Consider the following 24,988-nt stretch of genomic DNA (forward strand, 5'->3'; position numbering starts at 1 on the left):
GGATTTGGGATGGAACCCTCCATGCATGGTGAGGAGCTTTCGCGTCTTAACGTCTGTGGTCTGTATCTCCTCCTTTGGCCACCTTATTATTCCTGCAGGGTATCTGATCACTGGCAGGGCGTAGCTGTTTATTGCCTGGGCCTTGTTCTTGCCATTGAGCTGACTTCTTAGGACTTGCCTTACTCGTTGAAGGTATTTGGCCGTTGCCGTCTTCCTTGTTGCCTCTTCGAGGTTGCCATTTGCCTGTGGTATTCCAAGGTACTTGTAACCATCCTCAATGTCTGCTATTGTTCCTTCTGGGAGTGAGACCCCTTCTGTGTGGACTACCTTCCCTCTCTTTGTCACCATTCGACTGCACTTCTCAAGCCCGAATGACATCCCAATGTATATATATATATATATATATATATATATATATATATATATATATATATATATATAGGTGAGCTGGTACGGGTCTGGGTAGATCCTCATTAAGCAGCAGTCTGTGTGACACACCTGCTCGGTGACAGTAAAGCAGGTGGTTTACAGGAACTCAGATACTTTACAACAGTCCACAAGGTCAAAACAAATATAATCAGATGCATTTTTATAGACATCAACTTGTTCTACAAGATGTTTGTTTTAATATCAGTGATACAAACTTCCTCACACCTGTCAACAACCAGGTGTCTAATGCCAGGTGAGACAGTCTTCATCAAACACTGCTCAAACACTTCAAATCAGTGTTGCCAACTATCGAGAGACTACGCGGCCCCTAAAGGTCACAGAGTTTTTTTTTTGAGGACTACTTTTGTGTTCCCGCGCAATACTTGTCACCTGTCTATTAACCGCTCAGCTGCTCCAGCGCGACACCCCAGTATATCAGCTCTTTGAATTTTACTTTGAACTGGGCATTAAGTCTGCTGATATGGTGCTACTGCTCAACAGGCCTGCATGGTTGTGTAATTAGAAAAAGTAAATTAAACGAATTCTTAGATCGAGAGGTCTCTCCAGAAGAAAGTAGTATGGTAATGTGCAGGATGCTGTCGGTTTCATCTGTGAACACTTACTGTCCTCTGTACTGTGCTGGACTCCAGCGGGGTTTCACTGAGGAAGAGGAGACGTCTCCAGAGGCGGAATTACAAATGTGCAGCTCAAACTAATGTGCTGTATTTGTACGAGTCAAAAAAAGCAACAGAAAAGAAGGCGACTGAAATGCTGCAAACAGTCTGTGGTTCTGCCACAGACAGGGCAGACAGCACTGAACCGCCTGCAGAGACACATCAGGAATGCAGACCGGAAAGCTTTTAGTGCTTTTGCACAGGGTCCTCTGTTCTCTGCACAAAGCAATTTAAAGTAACCTTCAGTGCTGAAACAGGTTTTGGTAGAAGGCCTGTTGCTATAAGTGTGGAGCAATAACTGATGTTCCCCATACACACAGCTCTGACCCAGAAGTCTGAAAATGTTCTGTCTGAAACTTCTTTGCAGTGGACATCATATAAGGTGAAGAGTCCATAAACAAAGCTAAATGCATTAACCTGACAATCTCCACACTACCTTCCATTACAAACAGATATACGGCTCAGAAGGGATGGAAGAAGAAAAGTATTGCGAGGGAACACAAAACATATTGAGAGGTGATGCAAAAGTAGTCCTCTATGCCATCCACCACACTCAAACAGGATATTCTAAACCGGTGGACCTGATGGCATCTGTGGCAGGACCCTCAAACCCTGTGCTGAGCAGCTCAGCGGGGTCCTCCTGCAGCTATATCAATACTCGCTAGACCAAGGGGTGGTCCCGCTGCCGTGGAAAACCTCAACAATCATCCCTGTCCCCAAAAAACAAGGCTTGCTCCCTCAACGACCACATTGCTCTCACATCTCTGGTCATGAAGGTCCTAGAGAAGCTGGTCAAGTCCTGCATCATGTCTAGTACTGGTGCCGTCCTAGACTCTCTCCAGTTTGGTTACCGCACTAGAGGGGGGGTGGATGATGCTAAACTGTTCCTGCCAGAAGCCATTCACAGTTACCTGGAGAAGAGCGGAGCCTTTGCAAGGCTCCTATTTGTGGATTTTTCTTCTGCTTTTAACACCATGCCTGTCGTCCTCGCCAGGAAACTGGTCACTCCAGACCAAGGTCTAATTTTATGGATTATGGATATTTTACCAGACAGACCTCAAAGAGTCCTTACTAATGGCACAATATCAGACACGCTATACACCAGCTTAGGCTCACCACAAGGGTGCGTCCTGTTCATTCTCTACACTAATGACTGTAAGAGCATCCATCCCAACCGTCGCCTCATCAAATTCACTGACGGCATGGTCTTCCTCTCAGGGTCTGAACAGGAACATGGAGTGGAGTGACAATGCTCTTCTGGAGTTCAACGTCAACAACACTAAGGTGATGGTCATAGATTTCAGGAGGAAGCCCCCCAGGAGAGACCCAGCGGCCATACACAGCGAGGAGGTGGCTGTTGTGGTCCAGTATAATTATCTCGGTACCATCGTTGATAACACCTTGGAGTTTGAGCAAACACAGAAGCCATAATCAGGAAAGCACACCATCATCAATACTTCCTCAGGAAACTGAATTCATTCAGTGTCCAAAAACCCATCCTGCAAACATTTTACAGTTCCTCCATCGAGAGTATTCTGTTTCTCTTTCATTTGCTGGTTCCCATCCCTCAACATCAATGTTGTGGCCTGTTCTTTGAACTTCTTTTAAACTGTGCCACCTTAACAGTGCTCCGCTTGTCCAAATCACAACCCTGCAGCCGCTGATTCTGTTTATTTTGTTTTATTTCTGTTTATCTGATTTATTCTCACCTTAGACAAAAATAACAAAACATTTCTAAGTATTTCGTGAGTCAAAGACTGTACCGATGCCCTGTTCTACACACGTTTCCTACTTTTGCTGAAGAAACCGAGACTCATCCCACCCCTTCCTTCTATCACAGCTGATCATCATCGGATTGATCACAATAAATCCAAAAATAATTGCTTAGAATTTTTATTTGACATCAATTCATAAGTAAAAAGAAAAGATTTACATCACTTCAATAAAACAGCAAATTGTGATTATATAATTTGCAATCAACACAAAAAATGGCTCTAACATTCAAGCCCCTAATTACTTATAATATACACAATACAATACATGTGTGTATATATTGATACACATATAATCATATGTTCCATTTTTTTAACATAAAAACATCCACAGACGAAGTTCATCTTTAAGTTCATATAACAATTCTTGTTTCAGCTCTCCAGCTTCCAGGAGCAGACGGCATTTATCAACAGGTCTCTGTACAACACTTGTTTTGGTTTTAACTCGGACAGTGCGGACTAGTCCTTTACTTCCTGGCAGAGTCTTGAGAATCCAGAAGATCTTGGTACCGATGAATCAGTCAGACGGTAATGATGGAAGTGAACATGTGCCCCTCTGACAGTGAAGACTTGTTTGATGGTCCAATGCATCAGATTTTCCAAAAGATGCTGAAATACAAGTGAACAAGATCAACACTAGCCTCGCTCAGAAAGCTGGAAGGTGACACTGGTGGCCTGGAACATGACACAGATAAGGGAGATGATGAAAAGGAAGATGTGTCAAAAACAACATTGAAGAGGTGCCAGAAGGGACAGAAAAGGAAATTGGACAAAAAACATTACTGCATTTATTGCAAACAGCCACTGAGCAAAATTGCACGTCATTTAGAGAGAAAGCACAAGAGAGAAGATGTTGCTAGAGCAACATGCTTACCCGAAACTTCAAAGTAACGACGTCTGTTGTTGGATCAGCTTCGCTATAAGCATGACTATAACCACAATGTAACAGGACAGGGGAAGTTAGTGACATTTAGACAACCTGAAATTTAAAATTTTAAATGATCAGATTAGGTGCTTCCAACACTACAGTAGTGTTGACAGCAGCTTAAGACAACACATGTTAATGAAAAAATATAAAGTACATAAATAAGGAATAATATAACCAGATATAAGGGTTTCAATGAGTTAAATATAGTAAAAATGTTCTTTGGTAATCAAGTCATTGGGCTCAAAATTGCTGCCCAAAAACCTTAAAATAAATCTAAAATCTTAAATCTGCCTAGCAACCGTCTGGTCTTCACAGCTCCCACCAAATTCACCAGTCGTGTGAACATCGTGTGTGTAAACATTTGAAGTGATTTTCTGGTTTTCTACCCCCACTTAGTGGTAAAACATTTTTTTCATCCTCCTAGCATCAGCAGAAAGGGGGGTCCTCAGAACAAGCTATAGGGTCATGGTCCTCACAATTATAGCCATTTGTGCGTGTGTGTGTGGCAGAAGCAGCTTGTGAAGGTCAGTTTGGAGGTTGATGAACTTTACACAATGATTGATTTGCAGCCTTCATTTGTGCAAATAGACTAATGTGTCTGCATGACTATGCATAGGTGCCTGGTTATGTTTAAAATGGAGGTGCAAACATGGAAAGATGGGGGGAAGTAATTTAAAACAAATTTCCTGCATTTCTACACCACCTAACATGAATTATGGTAACAATAGAGGACCATTTCCAAAATATAAAATAATCATAATTGTGTGTTAGGTCCAGGGTCCTTTTGTGGCAAACACAGCTATCCCCGCCCCCTCACACACTTTTCACTGCAGTCTCTGTGACTTTCTCGCTAAACTTAGCGACTTTTCAGACCCTGTTAGCGACTTAAAAAGTGACTAGTGACAAATCTAGAGAGCTATTCAGACCCTCAGGGGGAAAGCGAAAAATATCTGTTAGAATAAAAATGCACATAAGTTATCCCATTTATGTTTTGTTCTTAGTAGCCTTTAAAGTACACAGCAATGCTGTGTGTATGTGTGTTATTAAACTTGTGTCTGTGAGAATAACAGGAATGCACCCTGCCATCCTATGACCGACAGGGCAGGCTGACACCGAACCAGATGGTCTCATGAGTTGTGGCTGGCCCCAAGGCCGCTCTCACGAGATAGACCTGACAACACCATTTTGTTTCTTTTCTTATGTAGCAGTGTACACTTCCCCCACCCCTTAGAAAACTATGTAACAGGGAATCTCCTAAACTGAATAAAAAAGAGGAGGCTGCATGGATGCACTTCAGAGTGAGTAGGAGATGTAACTGAATGCATCTATGCTTACTCTCCTCGAGTAAAACTTAAGTTAATGCCTTTGTCTTTCTTTCCTTGTATATGATTTAAATGTTCTAGGTGTCTTGAACCTGACATTAACTTGGTCCTTCGAGCCAGATTCCAACATATCCAGAGTTTCCAGTGGACACGGAGGATTCCAGGGAAGACTGTGCACAGCGGACCCCTAGGCGGGCTCCTAAGATCCTTTTGAGAGGAACTGGATTTCCTCCTCGTCGGCTGGAAGCCGAGGATTGACGGAATCTGGAGGAGTTAGACGAAAGGCTGAGGACAGCGGAGTCCTGTCGCTGACTTAAATTCCGTGAGTAGGTTTTAAGTTAACAACCTGTGTGACTGCTGCTGTTGGCGCACAAAATCTATTATATTGTAATTTATTCCCCGCACGCTGCTGAGTAATCTCAGTCAGCAGCAGTGAGTGAGTTACTGTGGTTACTATGGTTACCATGCTTACTGTGGTCACGGGGACGCTCTGTGTCTCTGTCCTCAGAAACTTTGAGACAACACAGGAGGAAAACAAGGCGGCTTAGCTGCAGCAGACTTTGTAGCGATGAGATCGATTCGGTCACCCGCCACTAGCGAACCGACTCGTGAACGACCCCCCAGCTCCAGCTGTGAGATGTTTATTGTCCCCACCAACAGTGACACGAGATAGCCGCCATTGCTCAGGCGCCTTTGCTTCTGTGTCTTCATCAGACTCAAATGCAAAAGCAAACAAATTGTTTTCCTCACTTAGGAGGACTTTCTATTCACTTATATTCACTCCCCACCTTAACACACAACTACTACGTGTCTTAACCCAGAACTAACCCTTATCTTATCTAAGAAACCAAGCCGTAAGCCTCCATGGTTTACCTTATGTGGACCTCCTGTTTATCTCCACAACATGACTAATACAACACACACAGTCAGCAGAGGGTCAGAGGGAGGATCTCTGCTGAAACACAAGTTAGAAGGAAAGAGAAAGTGAAGAAGCTGCAGCTGACTCACAGACTGAACTCCAGTTTTTTTTGTCTTCAGTTCTTTGCAGCAGCAGCAGCAGCAGGATGGAGGTTCTGGCGGTTCTGAGGGTTTTGCTGGTTGTGGTTCTGCTGCTGGTTTCTGTGGAGCGTTCTGGTCAGTAAAACCACTGTCTGAATATAAGCTTTGTTTGTTCGTCTGTTAGCTGGCAGGATAAAACCGCTGAACAGTTTGGTGAAAAGATCATGGACGATATGGTTTTGTTCTCTGTTTACATTTTCGCTATTTCCTGAGTGAACAGCACTGACAGAAAATCTCTGTCTGTTACTCTGTATATTATAAAACAGATGGAGATTAAACATTTTGATGCAGGTGCTGAAACTGCACCTCCTGCAGGTTAGTGGAAGACACTAAAGAATGACCAGTTATTATATTAGAAAAATGTTGTTTTCTTTGTAAACTAAACTGTGCATATTTATATTTATCTGTTGAAGCGGCGGCTCAGTGATTTGTTCTCATTGGTTATTTGTGATTTAATGAGTCTTTGTGATGTGATATCAAATGCTGACTATTCAACACTTGTCATCACGTTGTGTGTCACTGAGAAATGTTTACATGCTTTTTATCTTTCGTGTGCCTGTCAGTCTCGTCCGATTGATTTTTCCATATGACCTCTCTGTGAGCTGACTGACAGTCACATGTTTGTGTACAAAGTATTTCTGATTCTGATGTTGTGAAGACAACAAACAAGCTTTGTATGAAATAATGAGGAGCACCCACAGTGGGTTTTATGTGGAGAGCTGATAAGTCATGAAAGCTTTAAAAGTGGACTTCTTGAAATCTGGGTCAAGATTTGGATCCAGACCAAACTGCAGATCAATCCAGTTTCTGTGTCATGAGCATGGAAGTAATATTAGATCTGGTGCAGCGCCTCCACTCAGCCTTGTTGTCCAAATTAATCAGTAAAATACGTTATCTGTCCCTTTAGAGCGACACTTATAAGTGTTTTCTGATCTGACGTCACCATCAGCAGGACGACAGCGTCTGTGACTTCAAACTGTTACATCACTGTTGGAAAATAAATCTGTGTTATGATGTGACAACACCATGGTTAAGGTTTGGTTAGGTTTAGAGAAAGTTTACGGTTTGGGTCAAAATGACAACTGTGTTAAGGCCAGGGGACCGTCGTCGTCATGGTTACAATAATAACCACGTGGTTACGGCTAGTGAATGATCGTGGTCATTCGTTTATAAAAACAATGTTTAGTTGCAGTTTGAAACAGGAAACGACCAGCGGTCTTAAGTCCGACATTTTGTTCCTTATAACATCAGCTGATTTCCTCCTTGCTGCTGTCATAATTACTGCGGCCACTAGATGGCGCTGTCACTTGAACGTAAACAAACGTTAGACGGTGTCGTCCCTCATTCGTCCAGGAGTGTTCTATCGTAGAAAAGGTTTCAGTCGTAGTCGTCTGGACGCTGTTTTCAGAATCAAGACGTTGTCAGATGACTACGACTGAAACCTTTTCTACGTAAACAAACGTTGTTTTGGGGCGTTTGCTGAAACGACTGATGTTGTCGTTTTTGTGTCTCGCATATTGATCCCTACAGAGCTGCGTGTACCCTTTTCTCTCTTGTAGTTGGTGAGCCACTGAACTCTGACACTAACAGATATTTTGTTGGTTCAAAGTTAAACAGTTTGTTTCAGTGTTTACTGACAGTCTGCTATGAAAAGGCTTATTGGTAAATATCGCTATGAGATTAAGCTCTTTATTCATTTCAAAACAACAAACGGCAGTGAAAGTCTCGATGGAGCAGAGTTACAGAAGAAGAAGAAGTTAGGGCAACAGGTTTTTTGGAAATGTGCCTGAAAATTGTGTAACATTTGATTGGAAACATGAACAAACTTTCCCCCTGTGTTGAAATCCTGGAAATCCTCCTCTGCACACACACCCACGCACCCACACACCCTTGTGCTTTCCAAAAATGTCCTCATTCTGTAGGTAAAAACATGTTTCAGTATGTAGCAAGTACAAGTTCACACACACACACACAACTGTGGAAGTGAAACAGCATTAATCATCAATAATCGTGTACTGATATGTCCTGTTATTCTTCTGTTTACGTGTGTGTGTGTGTGTGTGTGTGTGCGTGCGTGCGTGTGTGTGCGTGCAGAGTGTGTGCGGTGTTTTGCACGTTTCAGCCTGATCCTGGGTCAGTGTGACGAAGAGCTCGGTGAGGTGGATGAAGACGACTGCTGTCAGAACCCTCAGTACGGTTACCGGGCAGCAGACGGAGTGTGTCAGTCCTGTGGGTCAGTGCGCGCACACACACACACACACACACACACACACACACACACATGCAATCACATAATCTAAACTGACCCTAACTCTGACCTCAACTCCCTAACTTCTGTAAGACGAGGTGAGAGTCCCCACAGCGTAGTATGTAAACATGTGTCCCCTCAACACACACACACACAGATATATTATAAAACACAGCTTAAACTTTATTCCAACCTTTCCCTAAAACCACGTCTAAAGACATTTTGGCATTTTGTCCCGTCCTCACTTCTTCAAACGATTGTTTGAGGTTTTCAGAATTTGGTTTTTAGGTTAAGGTAAAGGTCTGGTCACACCCGCATTTAAAATCAATTCATTTCAATGGCATCGCTGCGATCGGTGGACTCACTCGCAGAGGTGAAGTAAACTACAACTTAAATTCTCGGCGTCCTGACAGAGCTGAGCTCTGAGCGGACGGAGAGCCAGAGAATCCAAAATGGAGGAAGCTATCGTAGCCTGTTAGCCGAGTGTCACCGTCCAGGTTTACTGAAGCTCCTCCGTCGGAGTTTAAACTGGTTTACACACAGTTAGAGACCGGAGGACGTCGTGCTGATATGACTTTTAATACACTGTCAGTCACTGAGCTCATGGCGCTTTCTCCTTCAGTGACTCTTTACAGAGCAGGGAAGTCATGACATCACTTCCTGTCCAGCCTCTGTTCCACCAGCGTCTGTAACTCAATACAATCTCTCATTCAGCATTTCTTTCATCTGCCCTTCTGAAGAAATGAAGTGTGTTCCTGCAGTTTACTTTTCATATTCTGAGAACAATCAGCTCCACTACAGCGCTTACTGTCAGAAACTGAACCTGTGATCTCTGCTGTCTAAAAACTTTTACAGAGCTCATTCGTCTCTGTCCCGCTGTTGTTACGGACACGTGAACTAACCGCCGATGCTCGACTGTCCCGTTGTTGTTACGGACACGTGAACTAACCACAGACGCTCGACTGTCCTGTTGTTGTTACGGACACGTGAACTAACCACAGACGCTCGACTGTCCTTGACTGTCCCGTTGTTGTTACGGACACGTGAACTAACCGCAGACGCTCGACTGTCCCGTTGTTGTTACGGACACGTGAACTAACCGCAGACGCTCGACTGTCCTCGACTGTCCCGTTGTTGTTACGGACACGTGAACTAACCGCAGACGCTCGACTGTCCTCGACTGTCCCGTTGTTGTTACGGACACGTGAACTAACCGCCGATGCTCGACTGTCCTCGACTGTCCCGCTGTTGTTACAGACACGTGAACTAACCACAGACGCTCGACTGTCCTCGACTGTCCCGTTGTTGTTACGGACACGTGAACTAACCGCCGATGCTCGACTGTCCCGCTGTTGTTAGGGACACGTGAACTAACCGCAGACACTCGACTGTCCCGCTGTTGTTAGGGACACGTGAACTAACCGCAGACGCCGACTGTCCCGTTGTTGTTAGGGACACGTGAACTAACCGCAGGCGGCTCGACTGTCCCGCTGTTGTTAGGGACCGCGTGAACTAACCGCAGGCGCTCGACTGTCCCGCTGTTGTTAGGGACACGTGAACTAACCGCAGGCGCTCGACTGTCCCGCTGTTGTTAGGGACACGTGAACTAACCGCAGGCGCTTCGACTGTCCCGTTGTTGTTAGGGACACGTGAACTAACCGCAGACGCCGACTGTCCCGCTGTTGTTAGGGACACGTGAACTAACCGCAGACGCTCGACTGTCCCGCTGTTGTTAGGGACACGTGAACTAACCACAGACGCTCGACTGTCCCGTTGTTGTTAGGGACACGTGAACTAACCGCAGACACTCGACTGTCCCGCTGTTGTTAGGGACACGTGAACTAACCGCAGACGCTCGACTGTCCCGTTGTTGTTAGGGACACGTGAACTAACCGCAGACGCTCGACTGTCCCGCTTTTGTTAGGGACACGTGAACTAACCGCAGACGCTCGACTGTCCCGTTGTTGTTAGGGACACGTGAACTAACCGCAGACACTCGACTGTCCCGCTGTTGTTAGGGACACGTGAACTAACCGCAGACGCTCGACTGTCCCGCTGTTGTTACGGACACGTGAACTAACCGCAGACGCTCGACTGTCCCGCTGTTGTTAGGGACACGTGAACTAACCGCCGATGCTCGACTGTCCTCGACTGTCCCGCTGTTGTTAGGGACACGTGAACTAACCGCAGACACTCGACTGTCCCGCTGTTGTTAGGGACACGTGAACTAACCGCAGACACTTGACTGTCCCGTTGTTGTTAGGGACACGTGAACTAACCGCAGACACTCGACTGTCCCGTTGTTGTTAGGGACACGTGAACTAACCGCAGACACTCGACTGTCCCGCTGTTGTTAGGGACACGTGAACTAACCGCAGACACTCGACTGTCCCGTTGTTGTTAGGGACACGTGAACTAACCGCAGACACTCGACTGTCCCGTTGTTGTTAGGGACACGTGAACTAACCGCAGACGCTCGACTGTCCCGTTGTTGTTAGGGACACGTGAACTAACCGCAGACGCTCGACTGTCCCGCTGTTGTTAGGGACACGTGAACTAACCGCAGACGCTCGACTGTCCCGCTGTTGTTAGGGACACGTGAACTAACCGCAGACGCTCGACTGTCCCGCTGTTGTTAGGGACACGTGAACTAACCGCAGACGCTCGACTGTCCCGCTGTTGTTAGGGACACGTGAACTAACCGCAGACGCTCGACTGTCCCGCTGTTGTTACGGACACGTGAACTAACCGCCGATGCTCGACTGTCCTCGACTGTCCCGCTGTTGTTAGGGACACGTGAACTAACCGCAGACGCTCGACTGTCCCGTTGTTGTTAGGGACACGTGAACTAACCGCAGACGCTCGACTGTCCCGCTGTTGTTAGGGACACGTGAACTAACCGCAGACGCTCGACTGTCCCGTTGTTGTTAGGGACACGTGAACTAACCGCAGACGCTCGACTGTCCCGCTGTTGTTAGGGACCGCGTGAACTAACCGCAGACGCTTTGTCCCGCTGTTGTTAGGGACACGTGAACTAACCGCAGACGCTCGACTGTCCCGCTGTTGTTGTTAGGACACGTGAACTAACCGCAGACGCTCGACTGTCCCGCTGTTGTTAGGGACACGTGAACTAACCGCAGACGCCGACTGTCCCGCTGTTGTTAGGGACACGTGAACTAACCGCAGACGCCGACTGTCCCGCTGTTGTTAGGGACACGTGAACTCACCGCAGACGCTCGACTTGTCCAAGGCGAGCCCCCAGGAAGTGCGCCGGTCTTTCAAGCCAATCTGAAAGTGGCCAAACCGTGTACTTACAACTGCCAGGTCCGTCACGTGACGCACACTGGCCCAAAAAGACTTCTCCCCATAAACTTACATTGTGAAAGAAGCGGCTGTAAAACGGTGGATACATTCCTTAGAGGGTCACAACCCCGTGAAACGACTCGTTTCGCCATCAGAATTCGATCCATCCGGTCCGATAACATTTGGAAAGTCTAGAGCTGCACAATTGCATCCCGTTCAAGTTAGCGGAGGGCCAAACAGGAAGTTAGATCCAGGTAACTTTATTCCGGGTAGTATTAGGAGTAAACGGAGCCCCGCCTCCGACGCTGTATCCAGCTCTCTTCATACATCCACGGTCCACGGATTCGCCTCTTCCGTCGGGCCGCGATGCTCATCCTGTGAAGACTGATGGGAAGTGGCGTTCGTTAAAGGCCGCTACAGAAATACGATCCCCGTGTCAACGCACGACATCCTGCTGAGAAAGGTTTTCATTCTGTCGCTGACGGCCCTCACCAGTCACACCAGTCTGCTCGGTGTGTTTCCAGTCCTCCGCTGTGGTCTCCCTGGTCACCGTGGTCACCGTGTAACGTCCTGTGTGGGGAAGGAGTGACGCAGAGAAGCAGGACGTGTTTCGGCGTCGGCCAATCAGAATGTCAGAACGCTGAAGAGAAGCTGGAGATGGTACCGTGCAGCGGCACCTGCTGCGACGGTACGCACACACACACCACACACACCACACACTCACACATACACACCACACACACACACACACACACACACTCACACTCACACACACACACACACACACACTCACACTCACACACACACACACACACACACACACACACACACACGCACACATACACACCACACACACACACACACACACACACACACTCACACACACACACACACACTCACACTCACACACACACACACACACACACACACACACACACACACACACACACACACACACACACACACACACACACACACACACACACACACACACACACACTCACACACACACACACACACACACACACACACACACACACACACACACACACACACACACACACACACACACACACACACACACACACACACACACACACACACACACACACACACACACACACACACACACACACACACACACACCACACACACACACACACACACACACACACACACACACACACACACACACACACACACACACACACACACACACACACACACACACACACACACACACACACACACACACACACACACACACACACACACACACACACACACACACACACACACACACACACACACACACACACACACACACACACACACACACACACACACACACACACACACACACACACACACACACACACACACACACACACACACACACACACACACACACACACACACACACACACACACACACACACACACACACACACACACACACACACACACACACACACACACACACACACACACACACACACACTCACACACACACACACACACACACACACACACACACACACACACACACTCACACACACACACACACACACACACTCTCTCATACACACTCACACACACACACACACACACCACACACACACACACACACACACACACACACACACACACTCTCTCATACACACACACACACACACACACACACACACACACACACACACACACACACACACACTCACACACACACACTCACACACACACACCACACACACACACACACTAATCTCGTACACGTTGAAGATGAATGTAATTTAACGTGTGTGTGTGTGTGTGTAGCAAAGGGGTGGGGCTTGTGGCTCCCCTGGTCGCCCTGCTCAGTGACCTGTGGAGGAGGCGGAGTCAGGAAGAGAGAGAGAGTCTGCTCCAGTCCTCCTGAGTGCCGCTTGGCCTGCAGTGGTCCTTCAGAGGAGACCGAGGAGTGTCCAACACACACCACCTGTCCAGGTGACCTGTCTGTCTGTCTCTGCACCTGTCTGTCTGTCTGTCTCCCTCTCCACCTGTCTCTCCCTCTCCACCTGTCTGTCTGTCTGTCTGTCTCCCTCTCCACCTGTCTCTCCCTCTCCACCTGTCTGTCTGTCTCTGCACCTGTCTGTCTGTCTGTCTGTCTCCCTCTCCACCTGTCTGTCTGTCTCTGCACCTGTCTGTCTGTCTGTCTCCCTCTCCACCTGTCTCTCCCTCTCCACCTGTCTGTCTGTCTGTCTCCCTCTCCACCTGTCTCTCCCTCTCCACCTGTCTGTCTGTCTCTGCACCTGTCTGTCTGTCTGTCTCCCTCTCCACCTGTCTGTCTGTCTCTGCACCTGTCTGTCTGTCTGTCTCCCTCTCCACCTGTCTCTCCCTCTCCACCTGTCTGTCTGTCTCTGCACCTGTCTGTCTGTCTGTCTCCCTCTCCACCTGTCTGTCTGTCTCTGCACCTGTCTGTCTGTCTGTCTCCCTCTCCACCTGTCTGTCTGTCTCTGCACCTGTCTGTCTGTCTGTCTCCTCTCTCCACCTGTCTCTCCCTCTCCACCTGTCTGTCTGTCTCTGCACCTGTCTGTCTGTCTGTCTCCCTCTCCACCTGTCTGTCTGTCTCTGCACCTGTCTGTCTGTCTGTCTCCCTCTCCACCTGTCTCTCCCTCTCCACCTGTCTGTCTGTCTCTGCACCTGTCTGTCTGTCTGTCTCCCTCTCCACCTGTCTCTCCCTCTCCACCTGTCTGTCTGTCTGTCTCCCTCTCCACCTGTCTCTCTCTCTCCACCTGTCTGTCTGTCTGTCTCCCTCTCCACCTGTCTCTCCCTCTCCACCTGTCTGACCGTCGCTCTCTCCACCTGTCTGACTGTCTCTCTCTCTCCACCTGTCTGACTGTCGCTCCCTCTCCACCTGTCTCTCCCTCTCCACCTGTCTGACTGTCTGTCTCTCTCTGCACCTGTCTCTCTCTCTCTCTCTCTCCACCTGTCTGACTGTCGCTCTCTCCACCTGTCTGACTGTCTCTCTCTCCACCTGTCTGACTGTCTGTCTCTCAGTTCATGGTGGTTGGTCCAGTTGGTCTGGTTGGTCTCAGTGTTCTGGTTGGTGTATCAATGACCAGCGTGGTGATGTCATCATCCCATCCAAAGTGCGACATCGTTACTGCACTAACCCCGTCCCTTCCAATGACACGGTGCCACCTGGCAACAGTTGCCCTGGAGACAACATCCAGGCCCAGGACTGCAGCGAACTCCCCAACTGTCCAGGTGAGAGAATGAACTGCTCAGATAAAAGTTCAAGGTAAAGTCTTTAAATGAAAACCTGACGTGTGTTCTGATTGGCTGTCTCTGCAGTGGACGGCAGCTGGGGGGCGTGGTCTCCGCCCGGGCCGTGCTCCGTCTCCTGTGGGGAGGGGCTTCGGCTGTCATTCAGGATGTGTGATAGCCCCTCCCCTAAATATGGCGGACGAATTTGTGATGGATTGAGCACACAGAGCAGCGCCTGTCAGAGTCCCTGTCCTGGTAACACACACACACACACACACACACACAGAAACACACACACAGAAACACACACACACACACACACACACACACAGAAACACACACACACACACACACACACAGAAACACACACACACACACACACAGAAACACACACACAGAAACACACACACACACACAGAAACACACACACACACACAGAAACACACACACAGAAACACACATACACACACACACACACACAGAAACACACACACACAGAAACACACACACACACACACACACAAAACACACACACACACACACACACACACACACAAACACACACACACACACACACAGAAACACACACACAGAAACACACATACACACACACACACACACAGAAACACACGCACACACACACACACACACACACACACACGCGCACACACACACAGAAACACACACACACACGTTTACTTAGGTCACTTTTGGGGACATTACATAGACTTACATTCACTTCCTGGAGACGTAGTTTAACCTTAACCACCAGTTGGACGAGCCGTCCCCAGTTAACTGGTCTTTAGTCTGAACCGTGTCCCTGAAGGGAGCCCAGGTCAGACCCACTGCAGTCAAACGGTGCTAGTACTTACCCAGCATCCCCTCTAAGCCTGTCTGCGCCTGTGTCTCTGACAGTCAACGGGTTCTGGTCCGGCTGGTCCAGCTGGGGTGAGTGTTCTTCCTCCTGTATCCCACAAGGCCAAGCTTCCATCAGGACTCGCCACCGCTCCTGTTCTAACCCCGCCCCTTCATCCAGCCCGCCCGGCGCAAGTTGTCAGGGTAACGACAGAGACACAGAGAACTGCAACCACGTGCCTCACTGCCCAGGTACACCTGTCTGTCTGTCTACCTGTCTGACTGAATGCATAACACTTTGTTTCTCTTCCATTGACCATAAACAAACTCTACAGCTGTGTGAGACGATAATGGATTCCCTGCTGTTTTAACGACGATGTCCACGTAGAGACGATAACGACTCCCAGGTGTCCACGTAGAGACGATAACGACTCCCAGGTGTCCACGTAGAGACGATAACGACTCCCAGGTGTCCACGTACAGACGATAACGACTCCCAGGTGTCCACGTAGAGACGATAACGACTCCCAGGTGTCCACGTACAGACGATAACGACTCCCAGGTGTCCACGCATGCAGTGTCCCCAGGTGTCCACGTGAGAGCGATAACGACTCCCAGGTGTCCACGTACAGACGATAACGACTCACAGGTGTCCACGTAGAGACGATAACGACTCACAGGTGTCCACGTACAGACGATAACGACTCCCAGGTGTCCACGTAGAGACGATAACGACTCCCAGGTGTCCACGTAGAGACGATAACGACTACCAGGTGTCCACGTACAGACGATAACGACTCCCAGGTGTCCACGTAGAGACGATAACGACTACCAGGTGTCCACGTAGAGACGATAACGACTTCCAGGTGTCCACGTACAGACGATAACGAGTCCCAGGTGTCCACGTAGAGACGATAACTCTGTCTTTCTGTGTCTCTGTACCAGTGGACGGAAGTTGGGGGTCTTGGTCTCCCCTCTCTTCCTGTCCTGTCACCTGTGGGGTGGGGCTTCAGGTGTCTACCAGGAGATGTGACAGCCCCGCCCCCAAACATGGCGGCCAGCCATGTCCTGGAGAGGGACGTCGAACCAGCATCTGTAAGACCAACGTCCACTGTCCAGGTACACAAAAGATTTTTGTCTTTTATTGCTTAAACATTTTGTCCACTCCGCTGCCGACTCTCAAGTCGCTGGTCTGATCTGAAATCAGCCAATCAGCTGAGACTCTGCAGGGCCGCCAGCAACAGCACAACATTTATCCACGCTGTGTAAAGACGAACACGGGCTGCAGGCAGAAGTACACAAGCCGCCATTTCTGCGGTGGCACCTCACTAGCAAACCCATCTGACCAGCAGACGTTGTAAAACCTGTTATGTTAAAATATAATATATCACAGATGAAGCCTTCATGTTGTCTGGATGCAGACTGTCAGTCACTCTCAACAGCAGGGCGATGCCTTCAGCTTCACTACTTCCTCATTAACACAGTCAGCGCGTCATTGGCTGCGCTCCAGGTCACCCTGCTGCTCACGGTTGGTGCTTCACAGCGAGGGCGGGGCTACCTGCTTTAATGGGATGCAGTGTCACGTATGTAAGACGAAAATCCTCCTCTGCAGGAACTGTTCCTGTTACCACATCGTCTGCTGTAATGTGCTGTAGAGCTTTGATTCTCTGCCCGACTGGACCCGACCCGCCGGGTTCAGGCCCAAAACTAATGTCGTGGGTCGGGCTCGGACAGAAATGTAATGTTCCACTGAAGTGTGTGATTGTTGACTTACAACGCAGTCTCGCCCGAGTCTTTCTGGTTCCAGACCAAATCAGGCGCTGAGGCGAAAATACCAGTCTAGTGCGTTTAGGCTGCGGCGGTGGGGGCCGCAGGGGGATGCCGGAAAAGAAAGCCGCAGCGACCCGCAGCGGAAAAGTTTAAACAGAATCAACTTTTGGAGAAACGCAACCCGACGTCACGTTGCGGTGGCCAATCCAGCGATGAGACCGGTCAAACTGTTCCACAATCAGCCTGAATATCACTGAAACCAGGCGCTAGCAGGCGAGTTCATGGACCAGACTATGACGCTCTCCCGGTTGTGTCCTCGCTTGGTTTATTTCGTGTATCCAGCTGGTTTGTGTTCACTTGTTTGAGAGAGAGAGAGAGAGAGAGACGGCGGTGGTCAAGCGACCTAGAGAGTGCACGAGGAGAGGGAGCGCTGTCAGCGAGAAAGCCGGTGAATCAGTGATTCACAGCGGTTACGTTTTAAAGCACAAATAAACAGGCCCACACACTGCCGCACAACGCTGCAGCTGATCGTCTGAATTCAGCCTTAAAGGGCCGGCGTGGAGCGTTTAGCGGCCTCTAGCGGTGAAACTGCAGTTTGCAGCCGTGTGAACGCCGCTCGCCTCGCCCTCCCCTTCCAGGCGTGCAGGAGGAACTACGGTGGCCGCGAAACTCGCAAAAAACACGAAAGGCCCTCTGTAGAGCCGGTGATTGGTTTGTCCGTTCTGGGCTACTGTAGAAACATGGCGGAGCAACATGGCGGCCTCCGTGGAAGGGGACCCGCTCCCTCTGTAGATATAAAGGCTGATTCTAAGCTAACGAAAACACAACGGCTCTTATTTTCAGGTTGTTGTTCACTAATGAAAACACACTTACTCCGCCTCGCTGGAAACAGTTTGACTCCGACGCCGCAGTGATGAGGCGACACTTGAGAGCGCAACACATACATCATCTCGATTCGTACACACGAGTGTAACCTCTGTCTGGTTGCAGTGGACGGGATGTGGTCAGAGTGGTCGCCGTGGAATCAGTGTAAATACCCGTTCGGTGGGCGGGACATCCGCTGCAAGGAGCTGGGCGGCAGTCAGACTCGAGAGCGCCAGTGTCTTCATCGAGCTCACAACGGATCCATCTGCAGCGGAGACACGCTGACGGACAGACGGGTCTGCTATGATGTCAGCAACTGTTACCGTGGGTGACACACACGCACAGACACACACACGCACACGCACACACACACACACACGCACACACAAACTGAGTTTACTTTCAGAAACCTGGGAAACGTTGTAAATGTCTGCTGCCACTTTTTCTTGTTTGTTTTATCTCAAACTTTATTGACAGTATAATGAATGCAGCAACAAATTAGACAAATTACACCAAAGAACGAACAACAAACAACAACAAACTAGGACAGAAAGGAACAACAACATGTGTTCCTTAAATAATGGGAGGCACAACTGAATAAAATCAAGAGAGAAGAAACAGCTAAGAGAAAATAATTAAGTAAATAAATCAATGAAGTTTAAATACAGATTTGCATCAGTTAATTCAACCGTATCAAAACAGGAATAAAGTACTTTTGTGGTTCTCCTTTATATGATATATATATATATATATATATATATATATATATATATATATATATATATATATATATATAAATAAACTCTAAAAATACAGTTATATCATATAAAGTAAATGAATACGGTTCATTAAGTACAAATATGTGTATCGAGCTCTTTTCCAACATCACAGTGAAATAATATATTCTTTCTGGCGATTACAAAAACTACAAATACCACATGTCCACATATTTCCCATGAATCAGTCAAAGAACAGAATAAACACGAAATGTACTTCAGAGTATCTGACCCAACTTCTGTCGTCAACGAGCAAAGACCAATAAAGTTTCGGAACAACTTTGTTTAGGTTGTGAAAAATTTCATGTTCGTAAATATATAAAAGTTTTTGATTTGACAAACCACGTGGAATAATCTCATCACGTGTGTGTGTGTGTGTGTGTGTGTGTGTGTGTGTGTGTGTGTGTGTGTGTGTGTGTGTGTGTCTGTGTGTGTGTGTGTGTCTGTGTGGTGTGTGCGTGTGTGTGTGTGTCTGTGTGTGTGTGTGTGTGTGTGTGTGTGTGTGTGTCTGTGTGTGTGTGTGTGTGTGTGTGTGTGTGTGTGTGTGTGTGTGTCTGTGTGTGTGTGTGTGTGTGTGTGTGTGTGTGTGTGTGTGTGTGTGTGTGTGTGTGTGTCTGTGTGTGTGTGTGTCTGTGTGTGTGTGTCTGTGTGTGTGTGTGTGTGTGTGTGTGTGTGTGTGTGTGTGTGTGTGTGTGTGTGTGTGTGTGTGTGTGTGTGTGTGTGTGTGTGTGTGTGTGTGTGTGTGTGTGTGTGTGTGTGTGTGTGTGTGTGTGTGTGTGTGTGTGTGTGTGTGTGTGTGTGTGTGTGTGTGTGTGTGTGTGTGTGTGTGTGTGTGTGTGTGTGTGTGTGTGTGTGTGTGTGTGTGTGTGTGTGTGTGTGTGTGTGTGTGTGTGTGTGTGTGTGTGTGTGTGTGTGTGTGTGTGTGTGTGTGTGTGTGTGTGTGTGTGTGTGTGTGTGTGTGTGTGTGTGTGTGTGTGTGTGTGTGTGTGTGTGTGTGTGTGTGTGTGTGTGTGTGTGTGTGTGTGTGTGTGTGTGTGTGTGTGTGTGTGTGTGTGTGTGTGTGTGTGTGTGTGTGTGTGTGTGTGTGTGTGTGTGTGTGTGTGTGTGTGTGTGTGTGTGTGTGTGTGTGTGTGTGTGTGTGTGTGTGTGTGTGTGTGTGTGTGTGTGTGTGTGTGTGTGTGTGTGTGTGTGTGTGTGTGTGTGTGTGTGTGTGTGTGTGTGTGTGTGTGTGTGTGTGTGTGTGTGTGTGTGTGTGTGTGTGTGTGTGTGTGTGTGTGTGTGTGTGTGTGTGTGTGTGTGTGTGTGTGTGTGTGTGTGTGTGTGTCTGTGTGTGTGTGTGTGTGTGTGTGTGTGTGTGTGTGTGTGTGTGTGTGTGTGTGTGTGTGTGTGTGTGTGTGTGTGTGTGTGTGTGTGTGTGTGTGTGTGTGTGTGTGTGTGTGTGTGTGTGTGTGTGTGTGTGTGTGTGTGTGTGTGTGTGTGTGTGTGTGTGTGTGTGTGTGTGTGTGTGTGTGTGTGTGTGTGTGTGTGTGTGTGTGTGTGTCTGTGTGTGTGTGTGTGTGTGTGTGTGTGTGTGTGTGTGTGTGTGTGTGTGTGTGTGTGTGTGTGTGTGTGTGTGTGTGTGTGTGTGTGTGTGTGTGTGTGTGTGTGTGTGTGTGTGTGTGTGTGTGTGTGTGTGTGTGTGTGTGTGTGTGTGTGTGTGTGTGTGTGTGTGTGTGTGTGTGTGTGTGTGTGTGTGTGTGTGTGTGTGTGTGTGTGTGTGTGTGTGTGTGTGTGTGTGTGTGTGTGTGTGTGTGTGTGTGTGTGTGTGTGTGTGTGTGTGTGTGTGTGTGTGTGTGTGTGTGTGTGTGTGTGTGTGTGTGTGTGTGTGTGTGTGTGTGTGTGTGTGTGTGTGTGTGTGTGTGTGTGTGTGTGTGTGTGTGTGTGTGTGTGTGTGTGTGTGTGTGTGTGTGTGTGTGTGTGTGTGTGTGTGTGTGTGTGTGTGTGTGTGTGTGTGTGTGTGTGTGTGTGTGTGTGTGTGTGTGTGTGTGTGTGTGTGTGTGTGTGTGTGTGTGTGTGTGTGTGTGTGTGTGTGTGTGTGTGTGTGTGTGTGTGTGTGTGTGTGTGTGTGTGTGTGTGTGTGTGTGTGTGTGTGTGTGTGTGTGTGTGTGTGTGTGTGTGTGTGTGTGTGTGTGTGTGTGTGTGTGTGTGTGTGTGTGTGTCTGTGTGTGTGTGTGTGTGTGTGTGTGTGTGTGTGTGTGTGTGTGTGTGTGTGTGTGTGTGTGTGTGTGTGTGTGTGTGTGTGTGTGTGTGTGTGTGTGTGTGTGTGTGTGTGTGTGTGTGTGTGTGTGTGTGTGTGTGTGTGTGTGTGTGTGTGTGTGTGTGTGTGTGTGTGTGTGTGTGTGTGTGTGTGTGTGTGTGTGTGTGTGTGTGTGTGTGTGTGTGTGTGTGTGTGTGTGTGTGTGTGTGTGTGTGTGTGTGTGTGTGTGTGTGTGTGTGTGTGTGTGTGTGTGTGTGTGTGTGTGTGTGTGTGTGTGTGTGTGTGTGTGTGTGTGTGTGTGTGTGTGTGTGTGTGTGTGTGTGTGTGTGTGTGTGTGTGTGTGTGTGTGTGTGTGTGTGTGTGTGTGTGTTGCAGTGAAAGGCAGCTGGGACGGCTGGGAGCCGTGGAGTCTGTGTAAGCCGTCCTGTGGAGAAAAGTCCAAGCGCTTCAGGAGGAGACGCTGTGAACCTGATTACAGCAAGTACAGGTGAGTTTCCGGTTTCTGCACCTGGAGCAGCAGCTGGGGGGGTGGGAGGGAACGCAGATAAAAGCAAATAAAAACCCAAACTGTCGCAAAAAAGCCGTTTGTGGGTGAAACAGGAAGCAGACGGAGTGAAGCCTGAAGAGCTGAGAGCATCAGCTGTGCGGAGCGATGAGGAGGCTGCAGCCTTCCTCACACGAACAAACGTCATGTTTCCATCGTCTGAGCTTTTAATGGCGTCGTCTCGCCGTGACACCAGCTGTTCACCTCCATCAGCCAATCAGCTCGCGTTCTGGCGGCGGCGGCGGGCGGCGGCGGGCGGAGACGGGCTCGGTTCGGTTGCTTGTTTTGCAGCTGACGTCTCACCAGTTGATGCACAGAAGCACAACAGCACCACCTACTGACTGAACAGCGTCAAACTGTATCACGTCGGTTAGTTCCGTATAAATGTTTGAAAATATAATATTGTACTCAAACTCAGGATGTAGCTTTTCTCCGCCCACCTGTACACGACTGTGTACTGATCAGCCAGGTATCTGCTTACATCCACCGCCGACACTTTAAAATCCTTCTATAAAATCCGCTCGCTCAGCGCTCACGGCCGTCACTGCGCTCGCAGATACTAAACAGCCGAAATACAGGAAGGTGATATGAATATAACACTGTGGTAGACAGAGTTTGATAAAGATGGCGGTTACAGTTAATGAAAAGGTGAACGTTAACGCAGCTCTGCGACGGGACGAGAACGCTGGTCTCCCCCGACCCCGACTGTCCTCCGGCCTGTATAAAGGACATTTCACTTCCTGTAATGACAGAATATGGACGTACTTCAGAGGAAGCTGTGTCTGTCTGAATACTACTGTGTGTGTGTGTGTGTGTGTGTGTGTTTTCAGCCCTACCATTGGTCGGCTGAAGGAGCCGGCGACGTTCTTCGGGATTCCACGTGCCGACTGCGTCTTGCCGCCGGACGGCGGGGAGAAGCTTCAGATCCAGCCCTGCCTCAACGCCCCCGCCTGCCCCTAACAGGAGTTTAACGACAGTTTTATCTGCTTCATTTACAGTCGGCTAGTTTAGGCCAGTGGTTCCCAACCCAGGGGTCCGGCCCCTCCAAAGGTCACCAGATAAACCCGAGGGGCCGTGAGATTATTAACGGGAACTCTGTCTTCAGTTTTCTCTAATCTTTGATTTTTAGTGAAATATCGATCATTTGAACAGAAATGTCTCTCTGGAGGAACTGATGACGATGAGGAGACAGAAAGGTTGAGAACCACTGGCTTATTTTTTACAGTGTGTTGCATTTTATAAACAGTTTTTAATGTAAAATGTTAATCTGAAAGGTAACTGCAGCTGCCAGATACATGCAGTGCAGTGACACCTCCCTCTGAGACGCGGTGGTGCTGTAGTTAAATGTGCAAACGAGTAAATGTCCTGTTACTTTCCACCACCGTTGAAATCAGAGAGGACAGACACTCGCCACTGAACAACATCAGCGCTCATCGGTCAAAGTTCTGCTGATGAAAAACAAAAAGCGTTCACTGCTGTTATCGCTCGCCTCATTAATACCAGAACTGCAGCCTGCTCGGTTGGTCGTCACCATAGAAACCCCGACAAACAGCAAACAGCAGCTTTTATCTTCGGCTGACCTGGTTGCAGTTTGTGTGTCTCACCGTTTGTCCCTCTGATAGACTCGGATATAAATGTGTTGTACTGCTCTGTTCTTGACTATTAAACTTGTGTATTGTCGACGCGTCTTCAGCTCTTCCTGCTGTGTCGGTCCTTCATGTCTCCTGCAGCCAGAGGTAGAAGACATAAAACTCTGCAACACTGAAAAGGTTTGACCCTTACGGGCTGCAGCTGAAGGTCAGGGGTCGTTACAACCTAAAGGGTTCGCCCTCTGAAGAGCAGGAACATCAGCAGCCCACATTATAATGTCGCTCTGCTCCGGTGCCGGCGGGACGGGACGGGACGGGGCGGGGGCAATGCCTGTCTAACAAGCCTTTGTGCCCCGCCAAAATGTATTATATTATAATAAACATTAAATATGATAAACATGTATTGATAGATAATTAAAACTATTAAATAAAAACACGTATAATGCCATCATGGCCAGGCCGGTGTGGGATAACGTAACACATCAACACATATTGATCGGCTGTACGTCGGAGAGTGTACGACAGCCGCGTGCTCGCGCTGCCGTAAACGTGACTGATGCTAATGCTAATCTTAGCTGACAGGGAACGAGTTGTCTACCGCTAGCTCATCCTTCACGTATGGACAGACGGGCAAAACCAAACACCATTCAAAAATCTACCAATTTAATGTTGCCAGGCTTGGAAGTGAAAGCCCATGCAGAGGCAATGCATTACATTAGATATTAGATGTGGATCTCTTTCTTTACACAAACAATCACAATCAAAATTTGGTAGTCTGCAGGAAAAACATTGAACCTGTTTGTTAGAGTTTTAGTGAGAAACAGACTTTCATCTGTCGGTGGCACATGAATCAGAATCAGAAATACTTTATTGATCCCCGAGGGTAAGTGTAAAGTACCAAGTGGATTTACCGCTTGATGATAAGTAAGTTCGGTATGAAGCTGCAACAGAACAAACGCTCCATGAACTGCGGGAAAAAGATGAATTCACTTTGGGATTTTTTGTTCTCGTGGGTCCGCGGGTTAACCGGTTTGCAAACAAAGAAAAACTTGGAACGAGGAGCACGCCACGGAAGAATCGTGACGCCGTTACAATAAATGGAGGCTGTCGGATCGCAGATGGTGAAAAACAAAGAAATTTTACCAGAAAAATGTAATCCATCATGTTATCGACTTTCAGCTCTCTGCGCTGATTTGTACATGGGTCTGTGACACTGTTAACTCTCCTGTTGTCCTGTAGAGGCTGCAGACGGACATGTTGTGACTCACCTGCACAGGTAACACGATGCCACGTGTCCGACCAGAGGCAGCCGAGATTTTAAATTCAGTCAGTCGGATGATTTCCCGACCAAAGACCTGCAAAACTAATGACGT

At 48.2% G+C, this 24,988-nt stretch overlaps 1 protein-coding gene across 2 annotated transcripts; it reads left to right on the plus strand.

The window, feature by feature from the left end:
- The first annotated feature begins 5,225 nt into the window (after nt 1–5,225).
- Nucleotides 5,226–23,706, plus strand: LOC122868841 (properdin-like). 2 transcript variants are annotated; one of them, XM_044181210.1, is made up of 12 exons: nt 5,226–5,447; nt 6,164–6,259; nt 8,279–8,417; nt 12,260–12,423; nt 13,551–13,718; nt 14,772–14,981; nt 15,069–15,236; nt 15,897–16,088; nt 16,782–16,955; nt 18,597–18,794; nt 21,858–21,969; nt 22,857–23,706. In XM_044181210.1, exons 2-12 carry the CDS (start codon nt 6,190–6,192, stop codon nt 22,984–22,986), a joined length of 1,725 nt encoding a protein of 574 aa, XP_044037145.1. In that variant the 5' UTR covers nt 5,226–5,447; nt 6,164–6,189; the 3' UTR covers nt 22,987–23,706. The 2 variants fall into 2 exon arrangements, with proteins under 2 accessions (XP_044037145.1, XP_044037144.1); XM_044181209.1 differs by lacking the exon at nt 5,226–5,447 and adding an exon at nt 5,679–5,757.
- The last annotated feature ends 1,282 nt before the right edge of the window (nt 23,707–24,988 follow it).

This window comes from Siniperca chuatsi, linkage group LG21, assembly GCF_020085105.1.
Source record: "Siniperca chuatsi isolate FFG_IHB_CAS linkage group LG21, ASM2008510v1, whole genome shotgun sequence".
In the NCBI taxonomy this organism is placed as follows: domain Eukaryota; kingdom Metazoa; phylum Chordata; class Actinopteri; order Centrarchiformes; family Sinipercidae; genus Siniperca; species Siniperca chuatsi.